The 27,975-nt window shown below is 47.2% G+C and overlaps 1 protein-coding gene across 1 annotated transcript in view; it reads right to left on the reverse strand.

Annotated features, from left to right (window-relative positions):
* Window positions 1-27,975, reverse strand: part of LOC106748752 (zinc finger protein 608) — a 162,583-nt gene that overhangs the window by 33,357 nt on the left and 101,251 nt on the right. The window contains exon 5 of the mRNA XM_014627601.1: window positions 287-410. Coding sequence (XP_014483087.1) covers window positions 287-410 — 124 coding nt within the window. The remainder of the gene's footprint in view (window positions 1-286; window positions 411-27,975) is intronic.

Below are 27,975 nucleotides of genomic sequence, written 5' to 3' on the forward strand. Positions count from 1 at the left end.
AGAGAGAGAGAGAGAGAGAGAGAGAGAGAGAGAGAGAGAGAAAAGGGTTACCGATTAGGGAGAACATTGTTAAATATATACGTGTCGTTTAATTTCCTCGCTAACACAGCTCGATCTCTCTCTTTTTCTCGTAGGATCGACCTCTCCGTCTGTAATTTCCCTTGAAGCACCCTAAACCAAAAGGTAGCTAAGGAGCTAACAAGGAGGAGGAGGAGGGGGAAGAAGAGGCAGGACACGCGGACTCCGCGAAGGCAAATGGGCGAATTAAGCCGTAATAGGTCCTCACCTCCTTCAGTCTCGTGCCAAACGATGCCCTCGAGGGTGACGGAGGTGCCGGGCTCGCAGGGCCCCAAACACTCCGGCTCTGTAATGGTCCCCACGCTGGTCCCAACGCACACGTCGGACATGTCCTGCAACAGAGAAAATTCGCCGAACGGTCAGTGATCGATATTGCTAAAGTTTCGATGTGAGTTATGCCACTTTTTAATTAGTTATGCCCAGAAATACAACGCGAATGAGGTAGTCTCTGGGGTTTGTCACATTGTCAGCTACGTTAATTTCTTAATGACGCACATTCGTGTATCAATTTGCACGACGAGAGCGTAGTCGTGAAGAAGTATTGAATGATCTTACCATAATTTTACCTCATTAATACCAGAATTAATACCAGAATTTTAATTTACACCGGTACAAAAATAATTCATGATGGTAAATTTTGTGCTGTTGTAGCAAATAAATAAATATAAATAAACTGAACTATTAATTGATTAAACTAGCTTTTTTAATATTCACAAATGAATTCTTCGGGTCATAAAACGCAACTGTGCAAAAGCATAATTTAATTAACACTCCGACGATCGCAATCGGAGTTACACCAATGGTCGCATGTATCTCGCAGACTACCGCCATGTTCTAACTGAACTATTAATTGATTAAACCAACTATTCTTTTTAATATCCATAAATGAATTTTGATTGTGGAAACCAACTGTACAAAACTATAACTTAACTAATGCTCCAATTACAGAATACGGCAATATCTGAGAGGATACATGCGCGTTAATAAAAAACCTTGCGTATTTATTTATTTGCTACGACAGCATGAAATTTTCCACTCAGTTATTTTTCTCCTGTACTTCTGATCACATTGCACACATCGATGGTGATTAAAATTTTCATATAACGTTCCATTTAAAAAGTGTACAGCGCCGATAAATATAAATGAGACTCTAGCCTAGTCTGCCAGATCTTTCGGACCGCGTTGACAGATTAATTTCTCAGTTGCTGACGCAACGTTCGCCATCGTCGATGTTTAGCAGCCGCCAGCACCGCGGCCGTCAACTGGCGCAATTATAGGAGGCGATCTATATCGTTCAAAATTAGATGAGATAGCCCCTTACGTCCAGGGGCTTGTCATTCCACCTACCAAATAGTCTCGCACGTCTAGGGACTCGACGATATTCTGACGACGGCGCGGACTCCTAAGTCCACGCGAGAACGGATCAGACGCGATAACATGGCCACTAGGTACGACGACGTGGACGCTAATTGCGCGATCCGCTAAGAGATCTCTCGTGTAAAGCTGAGTACATGGCATTGACCGAATGAACGAGGAACGAACAGTGAATGCAAACTACCGTTGTTACAGTTTGGAAAATGTGCATGTCATAACGAATCCGTGTAAAACCAGGTTCCGCTTGCCGATTTGTTCAAAAGGCTCGGATGGTTTATCGAGGAAAATTCGTGCGCGTTTAAGCGCGAATATACACATTCCATATTATACATTCACTGTTCGTATTAAAACAGTTTATCAAAAATAAAATCACAGCTCTCCACTTTATTCACGATGTATCGTCGTTGAATCTCTTACCTTTGAAGAAGTCAGTTATCGAACACGATTTCTTACGATCGACTTTCTCTCCGAAAAGGCTCGAGTAGAGAAGAAAGTGAGAAAAGTGAATTGTTTTTTCGTAAAAGCGAGAAAAAGTGAAACGTTTTGAAGTAAGTGAGGAAAAGTGAATTGCTCTCACGCCTGTGATCGTTGTTTCTGTTCGCTCAAAATATTACCTTAACACGCGTCGCGAATTTGCGAAATTGCTGTTGCGCTTCCAATTCACTTCCCTCTCCCCGCCCTCCTTCCGCTCTTAATACCAAAGCATCGCGTTCACATTCGCGCAAATTGCACCGTTTAATTATTGATATCGCCGTATAATACAATCGAGAGCTGCGCTTTTAAGCGCAGCTCTCTCTCCGCGATAATCGATACCTAACCGGACGTACCAGTTTCATTCGCGCTCGCGCGATATTTGTTTATATACGACGCGAGATCGGGCGCGTTCGCGCCGCGGCCCGTTGCGTCCTCCTACACTACGTCGCCGGGACTCGCCGATAACTTGATCGCTTCCGGTTTTCCGATGATTGAATCCGCGTACTTTCGCGCGCCCGCTCTCTCTCTCTCTCTCTCTCTCTGTATTCGCGCGCGTGTTATTTTCGGCGGCGCACCGCGATTCGACACAATACACAGAGAGAAAGAGAGAGAGAGAGAGATGAGCCATTTCGCTCGACGATCAACAAGGTGTTAACGAGGCATCGGCCGGAATTTCCGGCTTTCCGAAAATACCCGAGGCCGCGTCGGCTGTCGCGAAATATCGCTGCGGTCCTGCCGGGCGACGGGACGGTACCGCATTCATTTCGGAAATCGATATAATCCGGTTGCTGGACACACATCCACACCTACACACCTATCCACACGCGCACGCCGTGACGAAAGCTCCGCGGAAAATGCACTCGGCGAAATGGCTCGAGGCGCGACGAAACGCATCCGAGGATATAAAAGCAATTATAGAGGAGACCCAATTAACGCGGTCGCACGCGCGTGTCATCGAGCGGGCCACTCGCTCGCTGTTTATGGAAATATCGGCATATTTCGCCGGACACGGATGGAAATGCGTTCGTTCCGGCCGTTTACACCGGCTCGCAAATAGAAACGCGAGCCGGCGGGAGGAGAGCGTTAAAGGTTGATTTTCGCATACAGTGCAGCGACGAGAGCCTACCGTGTCGCTGGAAAATTGCGAACGTGTCACGCCCGCACGCGCGTCGATTCTGATTTATGCCCGCGAGCGGAGGCGCGCGCGCGTTCTCCGCGCGGCGTCGACGAACGCTGAAGAAATCTCTCTCCCGCCTCCTCTCTTGCTTCTTTTTCCTTCCTTTTTTTTACTGCAAATTGCTCCTCGATCATAAACGGCGGCTTTCCGTCGTAAATATTTTTGATCTCCGTCAAACGCGATTTTCTCCGTCTTTCTCTCTCTCTCTCTCTCTCTCTCTCTCTCTCACTCTTTGCCTGTTCGCTTTTCGGCCGACGGTTCGAGATGTTTACACGGTGTAAACATTTTATTAGCGCGCGATATGCAGTCGAGTGTCACGTTCGGGATTGCATCGGCGTGGTGTGTTCCTTCGCATCTCGCGTTGTTATCGTTATTGATATCGCCGACGTTTTCGCGTCACTTTATCCCCGCGTACCTTTATCATCGTTACGATTGCACGCGCGACGTTCATTCTCGTTACGTGCAGAGAGCGCAGACTTAAGCGCATAATATGCGCAAAACCAGCGCCGTAAGCCGGCGCTCACCGCACCGGGTTTGAAAGCAATTAGCGAGATGTCTGCTAAATGAATGTGCGCGCTCGCCGGTCGCGGTAATTTTCGCGGCCCAATGCAAACAAATTTCCATTTCGGATAACAAAATCGCCGAGCGGGAGGACGCGCGTGTGGTCGGGGCTTTGAAAGCAATTAGCGATGCCCCGCATAATTAACGTGCTAATTAACGATACAATTTCGACTTCGGCGCGGTCCGCCGTAACTTTTTCCCTGTGTCGAAATATCGGCGCCGCGTCGCAACGCGCATTTTTCATTTATTCACGCCTGTCCCCCTCCCCGTCCCCTCCACCCGGCATTCCCACAGCTGACCCAAAGGGATTTAAATGTCGTCGATATATCCGTCATCCGTTAAGGTGCCGTTTACACGGCGCGACTTTCGATACCGGCGAAACCCGCACGTTCGACTCTCTCTCTCTCTTATTCCCACGAGAGAGAACGGCGCTCGATAATAAAATCCTGCGCGGGCATAAAATCGGGAGTGGCTCCCGCGAGTCGTTATCGTCGTGATTCGATCCCAAATTGGATTAATTCGGCTTACGGCTTGACGTTTTATTCGCGCGTGGCTTATACGCGCATAAAAAAGAGAGAGAGAGAGAGAGAGAGAGAAAAAGAAGAAAAAAAAAACAGAAAAGTTATATCGACACCAAGTCCCGCGTGAATCGACCTTTAGATAACTCCGCGACACATGCGCGCGCCGTGCATTAATCCGGATGAGTTTATCGGCGTTATCGCTCCGCCGGCGCTTCGCCGGGAAATAAAATTTGCGCCGGAAACGCATTTACGGGCCCGGCTGGCCGAATGCGTTGAAACGCATTAACGTGGATAATCGGGAGGAAGAGAGTGACAGCGTGGCAGCGGCAACAGCAGCAGCAGCGTGGGATGATGAATCCGCGACGTGAACGAGTGGGCGAACGGACTGTCCGAGGTTCGTCGCGTCTCTGACTTCATTCCCCGAATTCTCCCCCGAAACTGGAAATTAGACTGCGAATTGCCGGACCGAGTCGAAATTTCGACGCTACTTGAACGCTCTGAAAAATGATTTGCACCTATTCAGATTGCCTATAGTAAAGTCTTTCTTCAACGATTTCTACGCTCGTTAGTTTCTCTCTTGAACCTTTAATTCGACAGATTTAATTTTAATGCTACCTTGATGCTACAAATACTCGCGATATTTCGGCCATTGACCTCTTCGTGTCCTGGAGAAATCGTTTTACATGGAAAAAAGTAACAATTTTTTTTACAAGTAATAGTAACTTCCCCTAATTCAATAAGAACTGCTAGTTCATATATTGATACTTGTGAAAATTATGTTTTTTTTTTTTAACCGGTACATATACATATGCCGAAGGCGCGAAAGAGTCAAATTCATATGAATATCCGAAACAACGTATTTTCATGCTAAAAACAACGTGAACGGGACATTCGTCAACCATGATATGCAGTCATGGTAGAAGTAAATTATATCATGAAAATTGGACCTATTTAGAGCTATCTTAGCTCCTACTGTGTTGTAGAATTAGAGGTTCAACATGAGGCGAAAATTTCTCTCTCGAGGAGTCACGCCCGAATTAAAAGCGCCGTCGAAGGTGAACACCGGGTTTAATCGCGCGAGGTAACACGACGACACGCTTTGTCGTCCTCATCCCGGAGATTCGCGTCGACCCCTCGCGATGAAGGTCTCCTTTTAATCTCGGTCGGTTCTCTAAATCTCGAGAATCACTCGTATCCTCTTCGTACAACTCTCTCTCTCTCTCCCTCGCTCGAAAGAAACCGCTCGAAATTGTTCGCGGAATCCATAGCTGAAAGTAAAGGACGGCAATTTCGGGGTATCTCGTGCGGAGGAGGATAAGAGGTCGAGAGAGGTGAGGGAAGGAGGAGGGATTAGGGGGGGGGGGNAAAGCGTGCGGAGGAACGAGAGCGCGCTCGCCCTCCTGTCGGCCGCCCCGAGATTACAATGGTAGTTTGAAATGCAAATCGCGGAGTTTATGCTTGGTTTCCATAATTACAGAAGCGGCGCGCGAGTGAGCGCGCGCGCGCATTACCTCTCATAATGTACAATGCACACGGACCGACGTAATCGCGGCATTGTTCTGACGCGAAACTATTTCGCCGTGTTACGACGACGACGACGATGAAGACAACGAAGACGACGACGAAGACGACGAGGAGGAGGAGGAAGCGGCGATGCGAAAGGACAGCGGGGAAACGCAAGACGTGACAGCTTGCGAGAGGAAATACACTGGAGCATCGCCAACGATGCTTGCGCAGCTTTTGTCGCGGTAAAAGGAAAAAAAAATGACGTTACGTCTCCGACATGTGTATGATCCGAGTTTAGAGAATGAAACGCTTACGTAGCGTATCGATGTGCGTATATACGGGACATCATCGCTGCTCGGACGTCTGAACGACGTCGTAAACGTCCAAGAGAAATAATGAAAGAAAGACGATAAATCGGGTCGGTCAAGAGAGTCGGATTCAGCTGACGTCGCACTCATGTATAACAGCAATAATTTTTTTAACATTTACCTCTCATATTTATTTATCTCCCGTATTCATTTATTTAAATATGATTTATTCGTTGAAGCAGCTTGTGCATTTATTATTATCGCTTTTCTCCCTTCGTTCGCACACTATTTTATTTCTCCTGATTATGTGTGACTAAAGGTCCCTTTTTAAAATGATTATTATTATCATCATTATTACTAAATAATGCTGATAACGTTCTGCTGCGATTGGCGCGAGACCACAGAGACAGAGAGAAACGGTGAATCGGCGTTCGTCGATGAGTAATTCATTTCCATTCGAATGCAATCAAGCCCAATTAGCCTCGGAAAATCGAATGAAACTTCTTGACTGGCCTGGTGCGACCATAATGCCGGCAAGTGCGGCCAAATGAACAGGAGCGTTAAAAAGGTGGATAAATGCCAACATCGGATTTTATCACGCGACATTACTTTGGCGCAAAAAGTTATTATTGCGGCAACGTTCGACGGGGCCGGCGAATGGGTCCGCTTAATCGTGTTCCGGCGACGAGAGATGAAACGACGGCGGCTCGTTTCGACAATTGCCGTTTTAATTTCCGCGCGGGCCGATTCTAATGAGATTCCCGCCACCAACGTGGCGCGCTCTCGTTATAATCGTAAACGCGTCATTTTTACGCACGTACAGCGCCGATGAATGGTCCTTCGCGGTGAAACAAGCCGACACGAGAGTTTTGCCGGCGGAACGCACGCACGTCACACACACACACACACACATAGCCAGGGCGACTCGTCATGAAGATCACGAAAATCGCCGCGTAACAAGCGCGTGAAGCGCGCTCGCGGGAAAAAGCGGGAATAAAACCGAAGAATCGAGGTGCACACACACACACACACACACGCGCGCGCGCGCGTAGTGACCGGATGTACGTGTGCAATATACATTTGAAGTACCCTCGTTCGTCGGCGTGGCGTGCGCGATGTTGATCCGCCGCCCGTGTGATCATCAACGCGTGTACACGCGCGACGTGCGCCCGCCGCCCCGCGAGCGTTTGATCGAACAATTCCTTTCAACATTTCGAGGGCTCAAATTGAACTCTCGCGCTTTCCCGACGCGAAAAAGCGCAGCAACGGCATCGGGAATTTCAGGTCGCGCGTTTCCCGCGCACGCTATGTCGACTGTCGGGGTGTGGTGATAATGGCGGTGGTGGTGGAGACAGAGGAGGAGGACGCGATGACGCGGTTCGCTCTCGGCTGTTATCGCGGCGAAATTGACGCGCTAGATGGATAGTATAATAAATTGCAGCGAATAATAACGCTCGGGGAATGTGTTACCATTATCGCGGTTATTACGGTGAAATTGGCGGACAGATGGATAGATGGATGGATAGAGGAGCGCGCGCGCGCGCGCGTGTGTGTGTGTGTGTGTGTGTGAGGAGGGAGAAGGGAGGGCCCGGGAGGTAGAGAGGGATTATTACGAAGGATATATCGAATAACCAAGTATCGCCGGAGCGAATATCATTTGAAGCACTCGATACTGTTTCCCTGCTTGTCGACTGTATTGTTTGCCGTATTATCGTGACGATCCATAGAGAGCGCTGGGGAGCCGAGAAACACGCTATTGCGAAGTTTCTCTCTCCGGTGTAACTTCGGTGTTATCGTGTATCACCCCCTCAAAACGCGGCCCGTCCGTTCGTTCGGATTCCCGTTGGACGATCAATCATTCAGGATGCAGATTGCGCGGCGCTTTGCCGGTCGGAAACCGTTCAACGGCGAGCGCGGCAATCGGCGAAATTGACGTGCAACTTTCTTCCGAACTTGTCGCGACTTCTGAAAATGCACCGTGCAACATTGCGCACTGAACTGTCGCGCGGCCACTTCGTTCCCACCGGGAGGTACTCGCGATACGTCGCAGCGGTCTTCTCTCTCCTTCTCTTCATGACATATTTATTAGCTAAACCTTCCTGCTTCGCGCTCCTCTACCTTTCGCGCTTCGCGATGCCATCGGCGGCGTCGTGCCAAATTTCTCACAAAACTCGAAAAAGGCAGCCTCCGTATTTCAAAGCTTGACAAATTAGGGGAACAACGGTTTAAATATATAAATTTGAAAAGTGCCATCGTGACGTTTTAAAGAGATCCCAGGGCTGTGTTGTATTTTCAGCGACGGGTCACGCAGAGATTCAATATTTATCAGTTGGCGTGTCCACGTACGTATCTACGCACTTATTTGGTAAATATAATCGATAATAAATACAGCCTCGCTTAATCGAAGCGCACTCCCGTCCGTTAATTACCGTTCTGAATCCATGCCGAATCTCGCTCTCGTTCCGCTCGTTTCGCGTTTCACAATACACGACGAGCGCGATCGTAAAAGCCAGCGGGCAGGAGGATCTAGGGGCGTAGGGTTAAGAGCCTGGCTAGGACGTCGCGGGGACGTCAATCCCGGGGCGAATTTTTATCGGTCGACAGGCGATCGTTATCGGCAACGATAACCGCGCGCGCAGCTCTCCCTCGCTCGACACTCAGGTACACGTACCTAGAACGCAATTTGCGGAGGAACAATCGCGGATCGCAGTTTCGAAATGATAAAGCGAGAGACTCACTCGCTCACGCACGGATGCACGTGCTCCGGCACTGCTATTGGCCGCACGTGTGTGTATGTGTGAGCGACGACACACGCAATGGTACGTACGTATGTATACGCGTGTACAGTGGAGTGTGCGTACATAGTGTGTGACCAGCTGCACTCGGCCGCGCGTATATTAGTAATAGCCTTATTCGCGTGTACGCGTTTAGCGTGCGGATGGCCACGTTTACGCGGATATTTCAGTGTATGAATGGCCAGTATTTATATACACGCGTCTTCTGAGCGCCGTGTGTGCGTTTTCTCCGTGGATGCATTTGTGTGTGCGAGCATCGTACGAGAGGCGGCGAGGGTGAGTTGTAACTGTTTTATGATCGGCTATAGAGGACCGGGTTTACTGCTGTTTCGAGCCTACAGCGGCGGTGGGAACGCCATGGCGAAGGGCAGAATATGGAGACGAGAAAGAAAGAGGAAGACAGGAAGAGGGAAAGAGAGAGAGAGAAAGACCAGACCGGCGGATATAAGTAACCGGCGAAGGGGTCGCCGAGAAAGAGAGGGACGCGGGGACGAGCGGTACGAGACAAAGTATACCCGGTGTGTTATACGGGGAGTACGGAGGTTCGTACGAAAGCGCGACACACGGCGGGTAATATCAGCTTCGGTGCGTTTTACATTCGCCTTACATTTTATTTACGAACGGCCGAGCGCGCGATCGTCACAGTTATATATCGATCGACGGCGACGATGTCGACGATGCTGACGACGTCTGTCCGGCGTGTATAAATACGAGCTGTCTAAAAGCGACTTTACGTCCGCTAGAAATAGCCTATCAATCGGTGCGTATATCGACCAGCGGACGGGTCATTTAGCGGGTATTACGCGTCTCGTAACAAGCTTGTCCGTAGCGTTTTTACAACTGTTACGAGATTACACGGGATTCGACAGTGAATGGATGAATGATCGACGCGATCAGAGGTATTACGTTGTTATCCTTTCATCCTTTCAGCTTCGGCGATACTGCTGCGCGCGATGCACACGTACACAGACACACGTATGTATACACGCGCGGATCACCTGTCCATCCCCGTGCATAAAAGAGAGCAAAGCGAGCAAAAGAGAGAGAGAGAAATATATATATATATATATTTTTTTTTATTATTCCTTTATGTATGGCGTCTATTTTTAGTATATTCCGTGCCCGAAGAACGTCTTAATGGCGCGTCATCCAAAATTCCTTGCAAAATTCAAGGAAAGCACTACAGCGGTGCTTTCCGGGTCTTAAATCTAAGGCTGTGTTCGTGTATTCACTGCCAGTACTGAAAATCTATAATGTACGTAACATGAATCATACATTTTCAGTACTGATAGTGAATACACGAACGCAGCTTAAATTTAAATTAGCCGTCGTTAATTTTAAAGCCGATTTGAGCTTCGAAAGGCACCGCTGCAGCGTTTTGCGAGTTTTATGAAAAGTCTTGGATAGAATATCGGACGCTGTAGAACCCTTCAAGGGCGAAGGGTTAAAGCGCGACACGCTCGTTTGGAAAAGGTCGCGACGATATTAGCGATATACGATCGAGACGCGATCCCTTCATTTTCCGCGTATCGCACAACTCACTTGCCCTTTCGCACCGTGACCCTCGCGTACTCCCGTGAACGACTTCACACCCTCTGCATGTGAGAGCTGTTTTGCCGTTTTCCGCTCCATCAGAGGGAGCGCACGCTCCTCGAAAGACAGCCGAACAAGTCTCAATGGATCGGCGCTTCATATTGGAGTCGACTGTATCGGCGTTTCTTGATTTAGCGGCGTTCCCCGCGATTTCACGAGAAATTCCCTCGCCGGTGAAGTATAATGGAGTTATCGGTCCGTTTCACTCCGAAATCGCCGGCGAAAACAAGCCCTTAAGAGAGAGAGAGAGAGAGAGGGGAGAGGGGGAGGATACGCCAATATGTCGAGAACGCGGTGTTACGGGGTGTCGTACGAAGGATGGCATCTCGATATATATTGGAGAGAAAAAGAGAGAGAGAGATAGAGAGGAAATGGCTTAGGAGAAATCTCGCCCGTTGCGCCGCCTGTCCCTTAAGCCCAAGGGAGACAGCTTTACGAGGGTCCCGAGATGAACGCGAAGGGGAGGCACGAGAGTCAATCCAGATCTTGCTTGCCGTGCGAGGAGAGCGGTGAGAGAGATGGAAAAAGAGAAAGAATTTTATTTCACCCCAGGGCCGTGAGCCTCCTGCTCGTACGCCTCCTCTTCGGGTTCTACGACAGGGAACTGCACGTGTACGTCTAACGTGTTACACGAGGAAATAAACGAGAACGTACGCAACGGCGAGGTAAACGACATAAGCGGCGCGTAATCGGGTCTAAATTGCGAGTAGCCGTCGACAGATAGCGTCTTCATGGGAAGTGTAAAAAGAGAAAGAAAGGGGGACGAAGCTTCTGAAGGAAGGGGGAAAGACATTAGAATTTATTATTTATTCATTTTCTAATTAAAAATAGAGATGAGAGGGCGCGTGCTATAATTTAGTATATTTGTGGGAGAGAAACGTCGGGGAATTATGGAGAGGTAACGGAGATATAACGAAGCACGATTAACGAAAAATGCTCAGAAAGGATGGGAACGAGTGTGGCGAGTGAGTAAGGAACGCACGTGCAAAAGTTGAAACGAAGAATTAGAGACGCCGACACGTGCGTCGCTAATTCGCCGGGAGATCGTCACGCTTTCCGCTTCGCCGTAAGAGACGAGGTGCTGTTCGTAATAGCACTCAAAGAATCAGTCTCACAAATTTCTGCGTGTAACGAGAGGGGGATTAACGAAAGGGAAACGGCAAAAAAGAGAGAGAGAGAGAGAGAGCATGGTCGGACCCGAATGCGGTGAAACGCAGAGAACACAGGAAGACGGAAACACTATATCAAGAAATGTTCCGAGGAAGAACAAGAAAGAGAGGAATGTACCCTCTTAAGAGCCGCGCCACGAGAGAGCGCGGAGCGAGAGGCTCAGGGAGCGGAAGGGAGCATAATGGAGCACATAGGGAGAAAGAAAGATCATATACAGACAGGGAGGGCGGAAGCTGGAAGAAGCTTGGAAAGGAGAGCAGACGCAGAGTCACGAAATAACGAGGGAGAAAAGACAGAGAGAAAGAAAGCGAGAGAGGAGAAAAGAGAGAGAGAGAGAGAGAGAGAGAGATAGGAGGAGAAACAGATAAATTTACTTACAAAAAGAGAGAGAGAGAGAGAAAGAGGGAGGAGCGTCGTCGTCGCTGTGCGAGCACATCAAGCTCCAGGCGAAATAGAGAGCAGAAAATACGGGGGGGTGTAAAGAAATTCCGGGCTCGTGTGTGCAAGGTAATGGCTAGTTAAGCACTCTCTTTTCCTCCTCCGTTTCTCCCACGAGTCTCGTCGCGTTGTTATCCGACTATTAACTCTATCCCTTTCTCTTTCTCTCACTCTCTCTCGGATATTCGCGCAAAGTGTATCGCGTGTAGCTTCAAACACACGCGCGTCTCGGAACCGTCCGATAGCTCTCGCAATCGGGCACACATACGGCGAAGGGTCGGGCTTGAACTTTCCAATAACGCGGCGGAATCGAGTTACCCTCGGGAGGAATCTCCGTCTCGCTCGCTCCCGGTCTCTGTCTATTTCTCCCGCGGTTGCGACGAGTTTTACAGCACGCTCGTTCCGCGTGTCCGATGTATAATATATAGGAATATATGGAATATCGAGCCGATGCCCGACTGCGACACTCGAGGTCGTAAAATTCGCTTCGAGAACGGTTTCCGGCACGCGAGCCGATTTCCATCGAATTACGTAAAGTTCGCCGGGGCACGTGCGCGTTACGCGTCTCGCGCCACCCGGTAGACGCGTGGAACACCGCGAGGAGAGGCGAGAGGGAGAAAAGAAAGAAGGGAAAAAAGGAAGGAAGAAAGAGAGAGAGAGAGAGAGAGAGAGAGAGGAGTACGCGTGTATGTGAGAATAAAGGTGAGAGAACGTCGGGAGACGAACAAAGAAAGGCGAGCCGAGGAGGAGGAGAAGAAGGAGGGTTGCTTCTCGTCCGACTGCAATATGGCTCCCAGGCTTCCTCCGGCGATGGCAACAAGAGAGAAGTAATGATCCTTAAACGACGATGCCGGGCGCGCGATAAGCGCTCGGATATCCGGCGGGTAGATCCGCGGAACGGCGAGAAAATCCGCTCGACGAAGTCGCGCGCTTGTACGCTCCTTCCCTCTCTCTCTCTCTCTCTCTTTTTCACCCGCTCGCACCTCTCGCTCGCGCAGCCACGCGGTTATTAATTTAATTGCCGATCAAACGATGGAGATTCGATTACGGTCGGTGAAGCGGTTGAGGGTGAGAAGAACCGAGAAGGGGGGAGAAGAGCGAGAGAAACAGATGGAGAGCGGGGAAAGGGGGTAAAAGAGCGAGAAGGAACCTCGGGCGCCATGTTCAGCGCTCATGAATATATTCATAGGCAAGTCGCATGAGCGTGAGCACCAACACGAATCGCCCCCTCCTCTCACCCCTCTCGGCATCCCTCTTATAGCGTGTGCACGGCACTGCACGCCGGACGAACACGTAACAAGTTAACAAGTAACGTCGTGCACGGCGCGCGTTAATCTACGCGCGCGATTCACGCACACACGCGCACGTGCCCACAAATACGCACGTGGTTCACACGGATGCGCGATCGTGCACGTGCACGAGTGCGGCGAACATTGCATCGGGACGGATTAGCGGCTATATAGTGCGCGCCTTGTTATTTCGAGGGTTGCTATGTGTGCACTCACTCGCTCTCTTCCTCTCTCTCTCTCTCTCTCTCTCTCTCTGTCTTTCTTTAGCTCTCTAACTCGCGCTCTCTTGCGCTCGTGTGTCGCGTGGCTCGAATTTCATGCGAGTTTTCATAACGCGTCGTTCGATCCCGCGGCAACGGATTACATACAAACGCGGTTGTTGGAAAAGAATACATTTGTGAGCCCGTTACAATCGGGATTTTTATTATGTCGTGTCATTTTTTTTCCAACCGACGAGGGGAAAATTCACGACCGACGTGGAGAGAGGAAAAGAGAAAGAGAGAATTGCGGGAGAGAGAGAGAAAGAGTTTGAGTTAGCGTTAGTTAATCGATGTTTTCCTGGAGCGGATGTTTGCACGAGAAGATCGTGAAAAATCGCCGATGTCTCTACGGTATCGTCCCCGATGTAGTTCTTTCGACTACCCAAGCGCCAGGAAGAATCATGGAAAGCTTAGGACAAGCTCCCGGAGGATCAACGAAGATTAAAAGACTTTTTAAAGATTAAAAGACTCGAGAGACGTAGGTATACAGGGATTAAAAGATTACGCTTTAAGACGGGGAACGGAATTGGAGGACGCGCGAATCCATCCGAGATGGACGTCGGTATACTCGATATAAAAAAATTTGACGGCTTCAGGGTAAGAAAGAAGCTCCCGGGGCTCTTGGCAGGAATCTTAACTTGTGTGAATGTTTGCGCGCGCGCGCAATCTTGTCCTGTTTTCTTTTTTGTTTATTTATGTTAACATCGACATATCTTGCACAATTTTATTGCTTTTTATCTTTACGCCTTTTTACCGAGGTAAAAGTTGAAATAAAAATTTTGTAATTTTCCCTCGAAGATCGCTTTAAACTTCAACCACGTGAGTCGTGTGAGAATTTAAACATTCGGAGGAACAAAGGTCGGAAATCTAATAATTTTTTTTAAATTTTGAGAACAAGGATTTCACACAAGTGGCGCGCGGACACGCGAAAAGAAAATCGCTGCGAGACCAAGACGGAAGGAATATTCCGTCTCGCCGGAGTGCGAGACGATGTTCTCAGTACGAGGAAAGGCCGGGAACAAACAACGTGACGGAGGCATGACGTCTCAAAGCTCACTTAATAAGAAATCGCGCGGACGCTTAAAATACGAGTTACCTCGCAATATCCGTCGTTCTTTTGCCGGTTTCTTTCGAGTCACGTAGCGTGTAGGAATCTCGGAAAAAGCAAAGACCCTCAGGGCGCGCGAGCCGCTTGATCCCGAGACGAGACCGAGAAAGAAAGAGAGAAAGAGAGAGGCGGAAAGGCTGAAATGACGGCTACGTGAAATAGTTACGGGAGCGATTCCGTGGAAACCGGTTATCACCGCTTGATGAAGGTCTTAACCTTCTCCTAATGCATTATCCACTTTTCCGCCTACCTAAAAATCCACACCACACGGTGTAACGCGAAATGACAAGTAAATTGTTACGTTGAGCATGCGGCGGAAATTCGCGATGAGTGCGCGTGTACAGTGTAAGATCCATCGCGCTTCTAACGTGAGAATATCTCAATTGATAAAACCGCCAATCGCGCACCGACCGAAAAAAAAAAAAAAACTGGTTAATCTCACTCAAATTACAGCCATTTTCGGCATCTGCCAGATTGTTTGCTATTCTAAGCAAAATAGCAATAGCAAGATGCGCGCAGGATTATTTACATCGCTAACACCACATCGGCGCTTGCCGGAGAAATGATTTCCCAGACTGCAATTATTTCATTTTGCAATTACAGTCACGAATATCAGACAGTCCTTTTTTTCTCGGTGGCGAAAACACAATTGACCATTCTTCAACGTGACTCACTCGGAGAAATTTTAAAACGCGCCAATTTTTCCATTGTCGTGCTCCCTCGCGCGATTCCACGACCGAGATAGAGCTGTTAAATCTCGATTCCGCCGCAAACGAAGTGTTCCAAGTTGCATCGATCAGCATCGATCAACCATTCGTAATCCAACTCTCGTCGTCCTTCCGCGCCATTACCGTATGCGCAATTTGCACACACATATACACACATATCGAACCATACGGACTCTATGGGCACGTTTAGCGCGAAACCGTATGGCGAAAATATACGAGTCAACATGCATGGAATTACAGGTTATGATAAGGAATTTATATGCAGCACGAGGGCTCATTTCGACCCCTGAAGAGAGCGGCCAGAGGGTTCACAAAGCCGGACGTCATTGGTCGTCGCCGCTCCCTCGTCGCACGTCCGAGTCGTCGTGGAATTTAAATCGCCGCCTTCTGTGGATCCCGCGGATTTATCGTTAACCGCCCCTTTCTCTCTCTCTCTCTCTCTCTCTCTCTCTCTCTCTCTCTCTCTCTCCGTTACCGATCCAGTCTCATGACGGACCGAAAAAGCGAGAGAGAAAGATAAAGTGAAAGACACGTATACAGATAAAAAGCCGAAATCGCCGGCGTTCACGGCGGCAAAGTGGTTGGTTGACTGTAAAATTTACAACCAAGCCGGCAGCTGGCTCAGAGAGCGGGTCTAATGGCAGCTGGCTCGTAGAAGAAAGACCGATTCTCGATCGTGACTCGCCGACGTGTTAAAGCAGAACGAACTGCGGCGGCAGAAGAATGAACGCAGCCGGACTAATCGTCTTGCAAGGGCGACCCGTAAAGCGTGTAACCTCCTCGGCGAAGATGCATCCCTCTGCGAGAACAGCGCGGACAGACGGATGGCGTGTAATCGGGATATCACGCTATATTGTCGCAGGATGAGCGGAAGGATATACAAACGACACCGTTCGCCGCCATCGATCGGCGACACCTCGGCGATCCCATTAAAATTCTTGTCACGAGTCAATTCGGCTCTCCTCGGCGCGGTGAGGGTGTACGCGGTGATTCACGGACACCCGGTGTACGACGCGAGGTAGGAGAACACGATGGGTCGAGCTCAGGTCTGATGGAAGATGGAAGGGAAAGAGGGGGGAGGAGAGAGAGAGAGAGAGAGCCGGAGAGTGAATAAGCGGCGCGGAGGAAGCAATAAAGAGCGAGTGACGGTGAGACAGAAATCTCGCTAATTACATTAAGTCGGCACCTGTTTCCACGTACGCCGCTACGTCGATAGATAAAATGCCGGTACAATTACGACGGGCATATATCTACTCCGCCGTACGTACACGCGAGCGTGTATTCACGCGTCTCTGTATGCGTCTTTATGTTGTGGGTGTGTGTATGTGTTGTATGCACGTATGTACATGAAACATATAATTCGCGGCGATGTCTCCCGACGAGAAAGGACCCCGGCGCGAAGGAATTGAAAGACGGTAAGACGCGCGCGGCGGGATTCGTTAACTGCCGGGCAATTACGAGAAAAACCAGTCTTTGTTACCCGGCAGCGCATTACGACGATCGACTTTAATGGGAGCAATAAAATGCAGGTGCTAGTGCCGCGCATTCTCCGTAGCCGGGAACCGTCCGACCATTGGCGTAGCCGAGTCCCTTCGCACCGAGTATACCCCGCCTCGCGTTGAAACCTCGCTTCTGATCTCGCGGTAATCTCATTAGTGGATACGGCAAAACTCTCGCGGTTCAGCCGACAGCGGCCGAAGAAAGTTCGATGGTATGCGTGGCGCAAAAATCGGGATTGCCAAGCACGGAGGAGTTTTTTCTACGGAACACCTCCGGGAACTTCTTCTCCAATGAGGTTTACTCGCGGATTACGTGTACTGAAAAATAAGCTTGATTAGATCCAGCCGGACAAGATGAATGACCAAAACGCGTTTTCGTCGGAGGAAACGGAATTTCTAGTTATAAGGACTAAATTTGTTTCATGAGAACTAGGAATCTATCGTTTCCTCCGATCCGAAGCACGTTTGATTTGTCCGATGTCGGGTGGACTCGGCCAAATTCATTTCTTAATGTTGCGAATAAATTCGAGGAGAAAAAAATGACGACATTACATGATGAGCTATATTTGATACGTGAGTATTGGTGGGGTCAAGTTTAGAATTAGAAGCGGAAACGACGCGCAGAATTTCACATATCCCGTTATCACAAGATCGCGATCCACGTCGATTAAACGCACGACGGAGAGGACCTTCCCCGACACCGGGTGTCAACGGTATCTCGGCGTCTCTTATCTCCCGTCAATCACCACGCGGCTGCTGCAGATCACGGCGTCGATGAAACCGTCGTGCAGTGCGAGCGTCGTTCCTCGTCGAAGGAAACGATCGTCGGATCGCGAGGCCTTCAGGTCGATCCCGCGATCTTTCGCATCGCGCGCAGATACGGATCGTAATTGCCGGCCAAGCCGCCACGGTAGAAACTATATCCGCTGGCGAGTCCGAGACGACTAACTAACGTGTCAGCGCGGCTAAGGATGTAAAGCGATCATGACTTCGGGCAATGGCGCGAAATTGTAGCGTGTAATTAACACGTTAGCCGTTACGCGCGGATCAACGGTGATCCGCGGCAGCACATCGAGCACGTATACATACACACACACACGTTAGTCAGGAACACTTGCTCACTTGCTTGCATGGCTATTTATAGCGGATGCGGAGCTTAATATAGCTTAATAGCTCGTACAGATTACACGGAGAGAATAAACTAATCCTTATCATCCTATAATCCGTATAACTGTTCAATGTGACTCTCTCTCTCTCTTCTTTTCTTTGATTTCTCTCTTCCCGCCTATAATCGAGTTATTTCGACTTTCCCGAAATTTTGGCCCTGCCTTAAACCTGAAATTCTACAATATAAAAGGAGCTAAGATAGCAAAATATGTTAAATTTCAATTTTAATAATATGATATAACCCTTACTTTGACTCTGATGGTGTCTTAAATTTCCATTTTCCTGTTTTAATTAAAATAGGTGGTTGAAGTTAGTATTAAAGTTCAATCTATTATAAAAGTTTAATTGTATCAACCAGAAAGTGGGAACAACCGGATGTATTTTGGTTGAAGGAAATAGAATTTCTGGTTATAAGAACGCATCTGGTTGTTCCCCTTCTGGTTGATGCAACCCGATTTTTCTTCCGTGTAGAATTAGAGAGAAATGTGAAAAAATTTTGGTATCGTCGAAATAAGTTTTTATTAATCCATAGACCGCCTAGTCGGCGCGAACTGTCCTTAAGAGCGTCACAGAGTAGCATCAAAATCTCGACTCGAGTTTCTCGCGTTGGATGGGAGAACAAATTATCCGTCGACCATTGCAATCACCGTCGTCGTCTATGAAATCCTTCCGCTGGCATTCGTGTACCCTGGCGATTCCCGATTAAATAACCGCGCGTGTCACCGCCGAAAAGGCGAAGTTGGAGAAGAAATTGGGCGACGGGAGGGGCGCAGAGGGCAGCTGTACGCGCGCCTCCTCGTTTCGCACGTCGTCCACGACGGGAAATTAATCGAGCGAGAGATCGACGGACGAACGGACGGAGGAGGGAGGCTGGGTTATTATCGGGGTGCACTATCGTCGTGCCTGCGTCGTACTGCGAGCAACATCGATAATAATTCCACTCGGCGGATCGATGCGAAATGACACACGCGCGATTAAAGCCCACACGTCGTCCGGCCGCAGCTGCGCGAGAGAGCCGAGAGAGCCCCGGAGTCCCTTTAAGCGTCATGCATTTCCGCATAAGCGATTGAGAGGCGAGCGGCATTTAATATTTAATCGTCGACGTCGCAACGGTGAATGACACCGCCTCGGATTGCGCGACGATTGTCCGTTCCATCCCGAGACTCGCGCGCGACGAGCGTTCGATATTCCGATTGTCTAAATATAGAGTCGGTCGAATCGCATTGCCGAGGGGTCGCTCTCCGTAATTCTGTCACGTTACCCATTCGTAGGATCAGCAGGATCGCATCCTGTGAGCGCGAGGGTAATCCCGTCGGCGGGTACTTTTGCGGCCAGTTGAAGAGCTTCGGTTCTCCGGTCAAATTCGATCCCCCCTGTGCTCAATGAAATGTAAATTACTCGTCGATCAAGTAATGTCGCTATGTTGTCCATGCTCCTTTGGTTAATCATCTTGACGATCGCTTCGTTGAGGAGCAATATTTCCACCGAATGCAACGAGGACAAATTTCACTCGGAAATTGAACGGAACCATTTCGACTGACGCGATAAATATATCCTTTGTACGTCTTGAAATCTTGCTGGGGGGACTCGCGTACGCGGCGAAACATTCTCGACAACTAATTACAGCCCTCAATTTGAGCCGAATCTCGCCTTCGCATCTCATAATACATCACCCGGCACAATCGTAAAGGCCCGAGAGTAAGAGGATCTAAAGGCAAAGGGTGATGTGATTCTTCGCTCACGAAATCCTCCCGGACGACATCCTCTCAATCACGAAAGACTCGTCGGAATTGAGGAAGCCTTGCTTGGAATCGGCGCGAACTTTTCGACTGACCCACTATTACAACTCGTCGTATCGAGCGGTCTGATTTTAATTCAAAGTAAGAGCGAATTATCGAAAAGCGAATTAACGTCCACCGGGGTATTGTAATCTAATCGAGCGAATTACTCGACGTTAATGCCCGTGCAATTACCCTCGTTCTCCACCCCCACCTCCGTGTTTGTGCGACGACGAAAAGCATCATAATTACAGCAAATTGCCGGTTATAGGAGAGAGAGAGAGAGAGAGAGAGCGATGCACGCGAGCGCGGAGTCGCGGACACATCGCGCCGCTCCGACGACCGTCCGCGGTCGTCGCCGCGGTACTTCGGCCGCGAATTGACGGCCGTGCAATCATCGTTGGCGGCTCGTAACTACCGTGTCGCGCTAAAACCACGTAGACGCCTATCTACGCCGCTACTCCCGATATAAGGCTACTTTTGTAGAGACATTATCTTATGTCGCTTCGCGCTCCTCGTTTAATGCGCTTCTCGTGCGAAGAAGCTAGCCGGGTTACACACTTCTCCACCTCCTCCTCCTCCGCCTCCTCCATCTCCACCTCCTCGAAGTCTTACCTTCGCGTCAACCCGCGTTTCCCCACTTCGCGACCCCTCCTCGACTCCGGCGACATCCGCCGGCGTCGTTCACGACACCGCAAAGTTACTTCCCCAACGACGACGTCGTATCTCATTCTCTCTCACGCGCGAATTACACAAGTGCGATAGCATGGTGCGCAAACAATGGGAAAAAATAGCCGGTTATTTCCGCGAGAAGAATGTCGGGAATTCGCGAGTAAGTCGCTTGAATGCGCGTGCTTCGAGCGGGCTCGCGTAGAATGCCGAGTGTTAAAATAACCGCTCTTCGCTCTATACCTGCGACGTTGTAAGTCGTTGTAGATCTGACATCCCCTTCCATACTCTTTCTGTCCCGATGAATGTTTTATATAAATGCGTCGTAAGAGAGAGAGAGAGAGAGAGAGAGAGAGAGAGTGCGAAACGTAATGAACGATAATAAGTTCCGCGCTGCTTTCCTTAGAAATGCGTTTTCGGTTCGAGGGGTTAATTTGCGATAACAATGCTTCTCACGATCCCATAATTCCCGCCGCGGCTTGTGCTAGTCGCGGCGGGACGATAATAACAATAATCGGGGCGTGGGCAGAGACACGGTTACGAAGCGCAATCTAAGTTCTCCCCGGAGCTTTTATTCGTTACAGTCTTTGCGACAGATTCCGCCTTCGCAATTGCTGGCAGGGAGAGTAACAAGCGGAGAAATCGGAAATCTTCGGCGAGGTGAACTAAAGAAGAAAGTATGTAACGAAATATATATATTATACGTTGAACAGCTGACGGTCATCGGTAACTGCGACAGGCATTGCAATATTACATCGTCTCATTAAGTTACGTGTATAAAGTATATTGAGAGAAAAATATTTGTATATGTTTGTGTGTGTGTGTGGTTTTTGTAACTATAATACCGTAACTATAAATCGTAGTGAAAGAATTATAGTCACGGCCATTTTTTCTTGTAAATGTTACTGCAGTGTCACGGATATCAGAAAAGTTCATTAGCATTTAAGAGAAGAATTTGTCCTCTCTTTTTAAGAAAATTACAAACTTTACCGAAGTAAAGTTAAATTCGTTTAATTTGCATAAGTAAACCGAAGTTTTAATTTTCGTGCTTTAATTTAATAATTTGTATGGAAATACTAAACTTACTCAGAATATATTTCTGAGTAAATATGACGCTTGTAATGGATTTGTGATTTACTTGAAATAGGGATGTTTAATCGAGTGCGATATGTATTTTTCTGTGCGTATCTTTGGCAATTTGATCATTAGCGGTAAAACTTATTTACGATCAAACGCGGCAGTAACGTATTAACCCTTGAAAAATCCCGAAAACCCGTGGAAAGATAAACGGGGAGCGGAAGTGTCGGTAGGAAAGGAAAATAAAAATAGAAATTTTCGAGAGAGCGCGTTAATCCCGCGCTCGCCCCCCCCCCTCTCCCCCCGGTAAAACCCGACGTGCAAGTTCCTGTTGTCGTCGTTCGTAGATGCATGCGAGAGAAATATTAATCCCGCGATATCTTGGGAATTACTACATTTTCCCGTTACGAAATGAAATTACGAAATGAAGATAAAAGATAAGGGGTGCGAGTGTGCATTCCATCTCGTGCCGCTTTCGCGACGCGTTCCCAGGGAGCGCGCGTGACTGGAGAAAACGCGAGCATTCCCGAGTTGCAATTTTGCTGCTATTTTGACGCTCTTAAAGATGGCTCGCGTCTATTTAAATGGCCTCTATAAATGAATCGAAATTTTCACGATATCGACATTTGCTAACTTCTCTCTTGAACATTTAATTCGACCGATTTAATTTCAATATTGCCTTGAACAACTTATTTTGACGCTAAAACAGCGAAAACGGGGATCCAACGCATCATTAGAGAATCAAACTAAGAATAAATTATATTATTAGGATTGAAATTGCGCGAATCTATTTTGCCATATTAGTTTCTATCGTGTCATAGAGAATCAAAGATTAAACACATGGCGAAAATTCGGCTCGAGTTTCGCGCCCTTATTTTTCCCCGTCTTTTTCTTTCTTTCTAATTAAATCGCCGGCATCGCAGCGGTAAAAGGGGTGTCCCTATTAGACACTATTACCGTGCCGCCGGTAGACATACCGATGCAGAGATCCCGCTTTCCGCAGGGACCGCCGTATTCCGCTGTAACTAATCACCGTAAGTGCCGCGAAGGCGGTAATCCCCGGATGGAGGATTAGTGGGGTTTCTTGGGCGCGAAGGGTGAAGGATTATAACTCCGCTTCCGTTAAGTCGCGATAACTCCCGCACTAGTGGCGGAGCTCCGACAATATGAACGACTTAGCGACGGATCGATATTAACCCCGGCGGCGAAACTAATTTGACGGCGCACGGACTCGCACGCTCGCGCCCGACACAGAATCGCACGCGCGCCTCTCGTCCTGCGAGAGTAGAATATTTCGGTGAGAAAGGCGCGCGTATCGCCGCCACCGCCTCGTCTTGGTGCGACAAGATGAGCGATCGCGTTCGCGGAATTTACATCGTAACGCGCTTAAGTCCCGCCGAGGAAAAAGGACGCGTCAGCTGGGGAGATTTTATTCGCGGAAATGAAGTGTAACCCGGCGCGGATTCCCGTCGAGAATGAGAGGTCAACGAGGAATCTCGAGATACAGCGGCACGCAGGTTATCGTCCTGCATTTGATATTATAAACGTTCGGTAAAAAGAAATATTTGATTCAGAATTATACGATACACGGTATTCTCCCGATATTCCGCCTGCATTTAATCTCTTGGTTTAAATAAGCAATGTATTGTGTAACTTGCTCGATCGCAGATAGAACATGTGCGATAAGCAAATATTAAATAATTCATATGGATATAAATAATAATATGACGAACTTTCCCGTTTTCATAATCCCTTTATTATTATTTTTCATTGATTTTTTCATTAACATTTATTAACATTTATTATTTATTGATCATTTTGATATGACTTGCAGATTACAGAGAGATGGAATGGCAGATAAGGACGAAAAAAAGCAGAGCGTGCAGTAGTAATAATACGGTGCAACAACAGGAGTTCGGCACGGCAACAATAAAACCTTCGAACAGAGGTGAAAATAAAAAAAACTGGTAAATTCGAGACGGGACATGCGGGACTCCCTTTTCGGGAGTGTTGATTGTTGTGATCTCTCGCTCGCCGCGATTATGAACGTGTCATTGTCGACGACGACAATGTCAAAACGTTCGCGACTGTTGGGGAATGATTTGGCCGTTTTTGCCCATTGTTCGGGTATTCTCGTGCGTTGTGTACTTTTCCGCGACCGAGGCATTATGTTCCGAGTCGTCGAGAGCGACACATATCAGCCTCGACACGTGTCAACGAGTTACTCGTGCACTTGACGTTAATTTCTGTCGGATCTTGAAATATTTAACCGAATTCTCTCGTTGGCATCGCGTTCTTTAACATACGCTTTTCCGAACAAAACGCGAGTGTCAGTGTCAATGTCAATACCCCATCGAAGCAGTCAGGAAAAGGCATCGGGAAACTCGAGGACAAGATGCGGGATGCGGGGAACAACGCATCATATATTTTCAGGTGTGTCGAATTATTTATTACGCGAAACGTTTTCGATTTTAACGGTAGTCTGACGAACCGACCGGAAATAAGGAGATACCCGAGTCGAAATTTAGACCGGTATTCGTAGTTCATTATCATTATCGTTTCAAACGTTAATCAAGATACATGGTCGTGTATCGAGCCAAGTGCACGCGTGACCGTGTATATTTTACGCGACGACACGAATTCAACGCAAACAAAATTTCTCCTTAGGTCCCAATTTGTTTAGTTTAGGACGTTTTTAGGACGTTCATTTTCACTAGACGTTAACCTCTTGATATCATTTTTTTGAAAATACAAGATTAAATCGTAATATTAGTGCAGCTCAGAATTAATGTTTAACGTAATAAATTTAATTTAATATAATAACGTTTCTCAGAAACAATTTTTTTTTATTTAAAAACAACAATCATTCGCGTGCACCTAGCTCCTTTTTTTGGGAAAAATTTTTAATTTTTTAATTTTTTAATTTTGTAATTTTTTTATATGAGCTTTACGTAGATTTACGAATTTCCCATTATTCGCCAATTTATATATATACCAAACAAGAAATATTGATCAGAGCAGCCGAATAATGGCCTAAAATACAAATCCGTATCCGTATACGTTAATTATGCTTTCAATCCCAAAGATGGTAAATAATTTACAACTGCGAATACCGGCCTTAGAATCGAATATAAAATTAGCAAATGCTGATTCATTCACATTCAGTCTAATAATGCTTTTCGAGCCGCGAGTACAACCTTGCTTACACCTGCGAACGGTTTCCTCTGATTTCTATTTAGCTTCGTTATGTTGTACGAAAATTCGAATCTCTTTTACGAGCATAACAGCATAATTCTTTAATAATATCTCGGTAAACAGCATTATTGGACTGTTAACTGTTATCATGGCCTTAGCAGCTTCTTATCAATTCTTTTAAGAGCTTCAACTTCAATCAAGACTTCCAACGCAAAAAGAAAGAAAAGTTATTACGAGAACAAAAATTTGTTGCTCCTTTCCTTTACCTGTTGATCTTTGTTGAATTATTTAATATTACTCAAATTATCTCACATACTCCATCTGCAACTAAGTAATTTATATAATTACACCATTGCTGACTGAATTGAATAGAATGAAGATGAATACAGATGGAACGCATGAGATAATCTCAAATATTAAATAATTCTGAAACGAGTTTTTCTTTCGTGACTCAACGCGGAGAAAACGACGGTGATTAACCGTTTGTAACAAGGTAGGACAATAGTTTGTACGCTATCGCGTCTCAAGATTTCTCATTGGTTCTTCAAGTTCGGTGGACTAACGCGGAATCGCAATTTCGACTCGGGTTTGTCGAGATTCCTCTCCCATCTCATGGAACTGCGCGCGAGGTCTATTTGTGAAACGAGCGCGTGCTCATTAAATCGAATATATTTCTAATTAACGCCTCGCGAGTAATGAAAAATCCATTTCGAGTTAATGGAGAGAAGTCGGTCGTAAACAAAGGGACGCTGCAAGGAGGGACTTAATATTCAGTCCCGGTGTCAAAGAGCGGAAATATTAACAGTAACGCGAGGACAAAGAGAAGACAGGTTTTAAACTCGGTTTATTCAATGTGTCATTTTATTAGGGCCCGCCTGTTTTTGCTGCGAGAGAGAGCCTCATTTGAATAACACGTTTCCCGCCGAGTACCCGACCGAGAGGCTCGCTCCTTTCCTCTCGCGCTCCTCCCCGAAGCCCCGTCGTCGTCGTCCCCGCGCGCGCACACTTACGTGTTCCAGAGCCTGGAAATTATGTCTCGCGCATGTTAAACATCGCGAACAGTCGCGCGCATTCCCATGTCGTTTCTTCTCCGGTTACGACACGCGCGTCTCGCGAGCGAGGACTCGCCTCGTCTCCTCTTGCATCCCGTCGCGACCGCGAACGCATTCTTTCCCCTGGAATCTCGTGTGGTCCAGTTACCGTAAAACGAGGATCGACGACACGAAGAGGCGGACCGTCGGACCGACTTGAAAAAAGCGCGGCGAAAAATCAGTTACACCCAAGAGAGAGAGAGAGAGAGAGAGCTTGATTCTTTAATTAATTTTGGAGGGACTTTAATCGAACGGAATTCTTGCAATGAGAGAAAGATATTTGGTATTCGTAACTATAATCATCATAGTGAAAGAATTATAGTCGGAAGAAACATTTTTCTAAGTAAATGTTATTGTAATATCAGCGATGATTACCTTGTATGTATGTTGCTCTATTATTTTTGTGGTTAAAATTATAAAATGGGTGATACTTGCGGTAGATAAATAACTAGAATTTCTCTCAATGCGTAACCGGTAACACATCGATATTCTTTATTCCGATTGAGAACGACTAAAGAAAGCTATTATATAATTATCGTACCTCTTGAATAATATTATCATAAAACTCGGATAATTTAAATAATTTGTGATTATTTGTGGGACGACTCTGATATGTGACGATGAGTCTCGAGGATTGCGGAAGGATACGTTTCTAAATTAAATTACGGCACCAGATATAGATACAGACCTGACGGCGGAAATAAAGTATCGACGCCACGAATAGGTGATATCGAGAGAGAGAGAGAGAGAGAGAGAGAGAAGGGGAAAGAAGTATTCATGCCTTGAAGTATCGCGAATATTTCCGGGCTGCATCCTCGCATCGCGTCCGTGTTTCGTTCTCTCGTCGTTGCCGTCGCCTGCGGCAAAGGCGGTATCGTTTTTCCGTCGGCGAAGGTGAGGATCAAGCGTTCGCCGACGAGTTTCGATCGGCACTATCGAGCGTGCGAGGGGAAGACAAGAGGGAGAGAGAGAGAGACACGCGAGCGCTTGTTATCCGATAAGATATTAAGCCAATTACAACGTCGTCCGACAACGGGGCTCGACATGCATATCTGTCTGTGCGTACTTATACGCGTTGCGTTGTTCAGTAAACAGCGCGAGAACTTGAGCCGAAATTTTCATTTATTGCTTTGACGTTCTCTTAATGACAGTTTGCACCTACTTAAATGGACTAAGAAAACCTTACTTGACAAATTGACACTTGAGGGAAATGACGAGGTCCTCTTGAACTTTCTCTCTTGAACTTTTAACTCTACAAATTTAATTTCAATACCACGTTGAATATAATCTATTTTCACGCTGAAACAGCGAAAACGGTAAGTTAAGACATCATCAGGATCAAATAAGGAGTAAATTATGTTATTCGAGTTGAAAATGAGTCTGGCCAACTTAGCTCCTACAAGGAGAGACATATTATTATTACTCGTATACTGAAAAGCAGTACGAAGAAAAGCAGATATTTCTTCTTTTTTTAACTAACGGTTATCTTGAACAGAGAATATTTCCTTGATAATAGTATTAAAATATACTTATCATTAATAAGTCACATGTTAAAAAGCTCATTATCATTTACTCAAAAGAAGAACTCGTTCCCTTTCCAAGAATATTATAAGCTTTACCGAAGAAAAGTTAAACTCGGTTAATCGGAATAAGTAAACTGAAGGTTTTAGCTTTAGAGTTTTAATATTCTTGAGCGAAGTACTGTACCAAGATTCAGGATATATTTTGAATAAATTTGACACTTACGATGAACTTATGATATACTCGCGGATACGTAAACTCAATAGGAAATACTTGAAACAAGTATAAGATTTACTCGAACGCAGTATATATATTTTTCTGCGGTGTACTGTGTTATAAGACCAAAGGTTTAACATAAGGCCGATAAATTTCGACTCGGTAAGTCGAGCGCCGTTCTCGAATCTGCGATCGAAGCCACAGACGGCTGCAAGTTGTTCGATCCTTTTACACATCGCTCCGGGGGATACTCCCAGGTCCAAAGATGGACTGACGCGTCGGCCACGACACAATCCCACCGTGTATTTAAGCGGCTCGGGGAAAGACTTAACGCGCTCGCCGTCTCAGTGCCGGAGGGGGGGGGGGGGGAGGGGGGAAAAAA

Source organism: Dinoponera quadriceps, unplaced genomic scaffold (assembly GCF_001313825.1).
Source record: "Dinoponera quadriceps isolate SergipeBrazil2010 unplaced genomic scaffold, ASM131382v1 scaffold37, whole genome shotgun sequence".
Taxonomy (NCBI): Eukaryota; Metazoa; Arthropoda; class Insecta; order Hymenoptera; family Formicidae; genus Dinoponera; species Dinoponera quadriceps.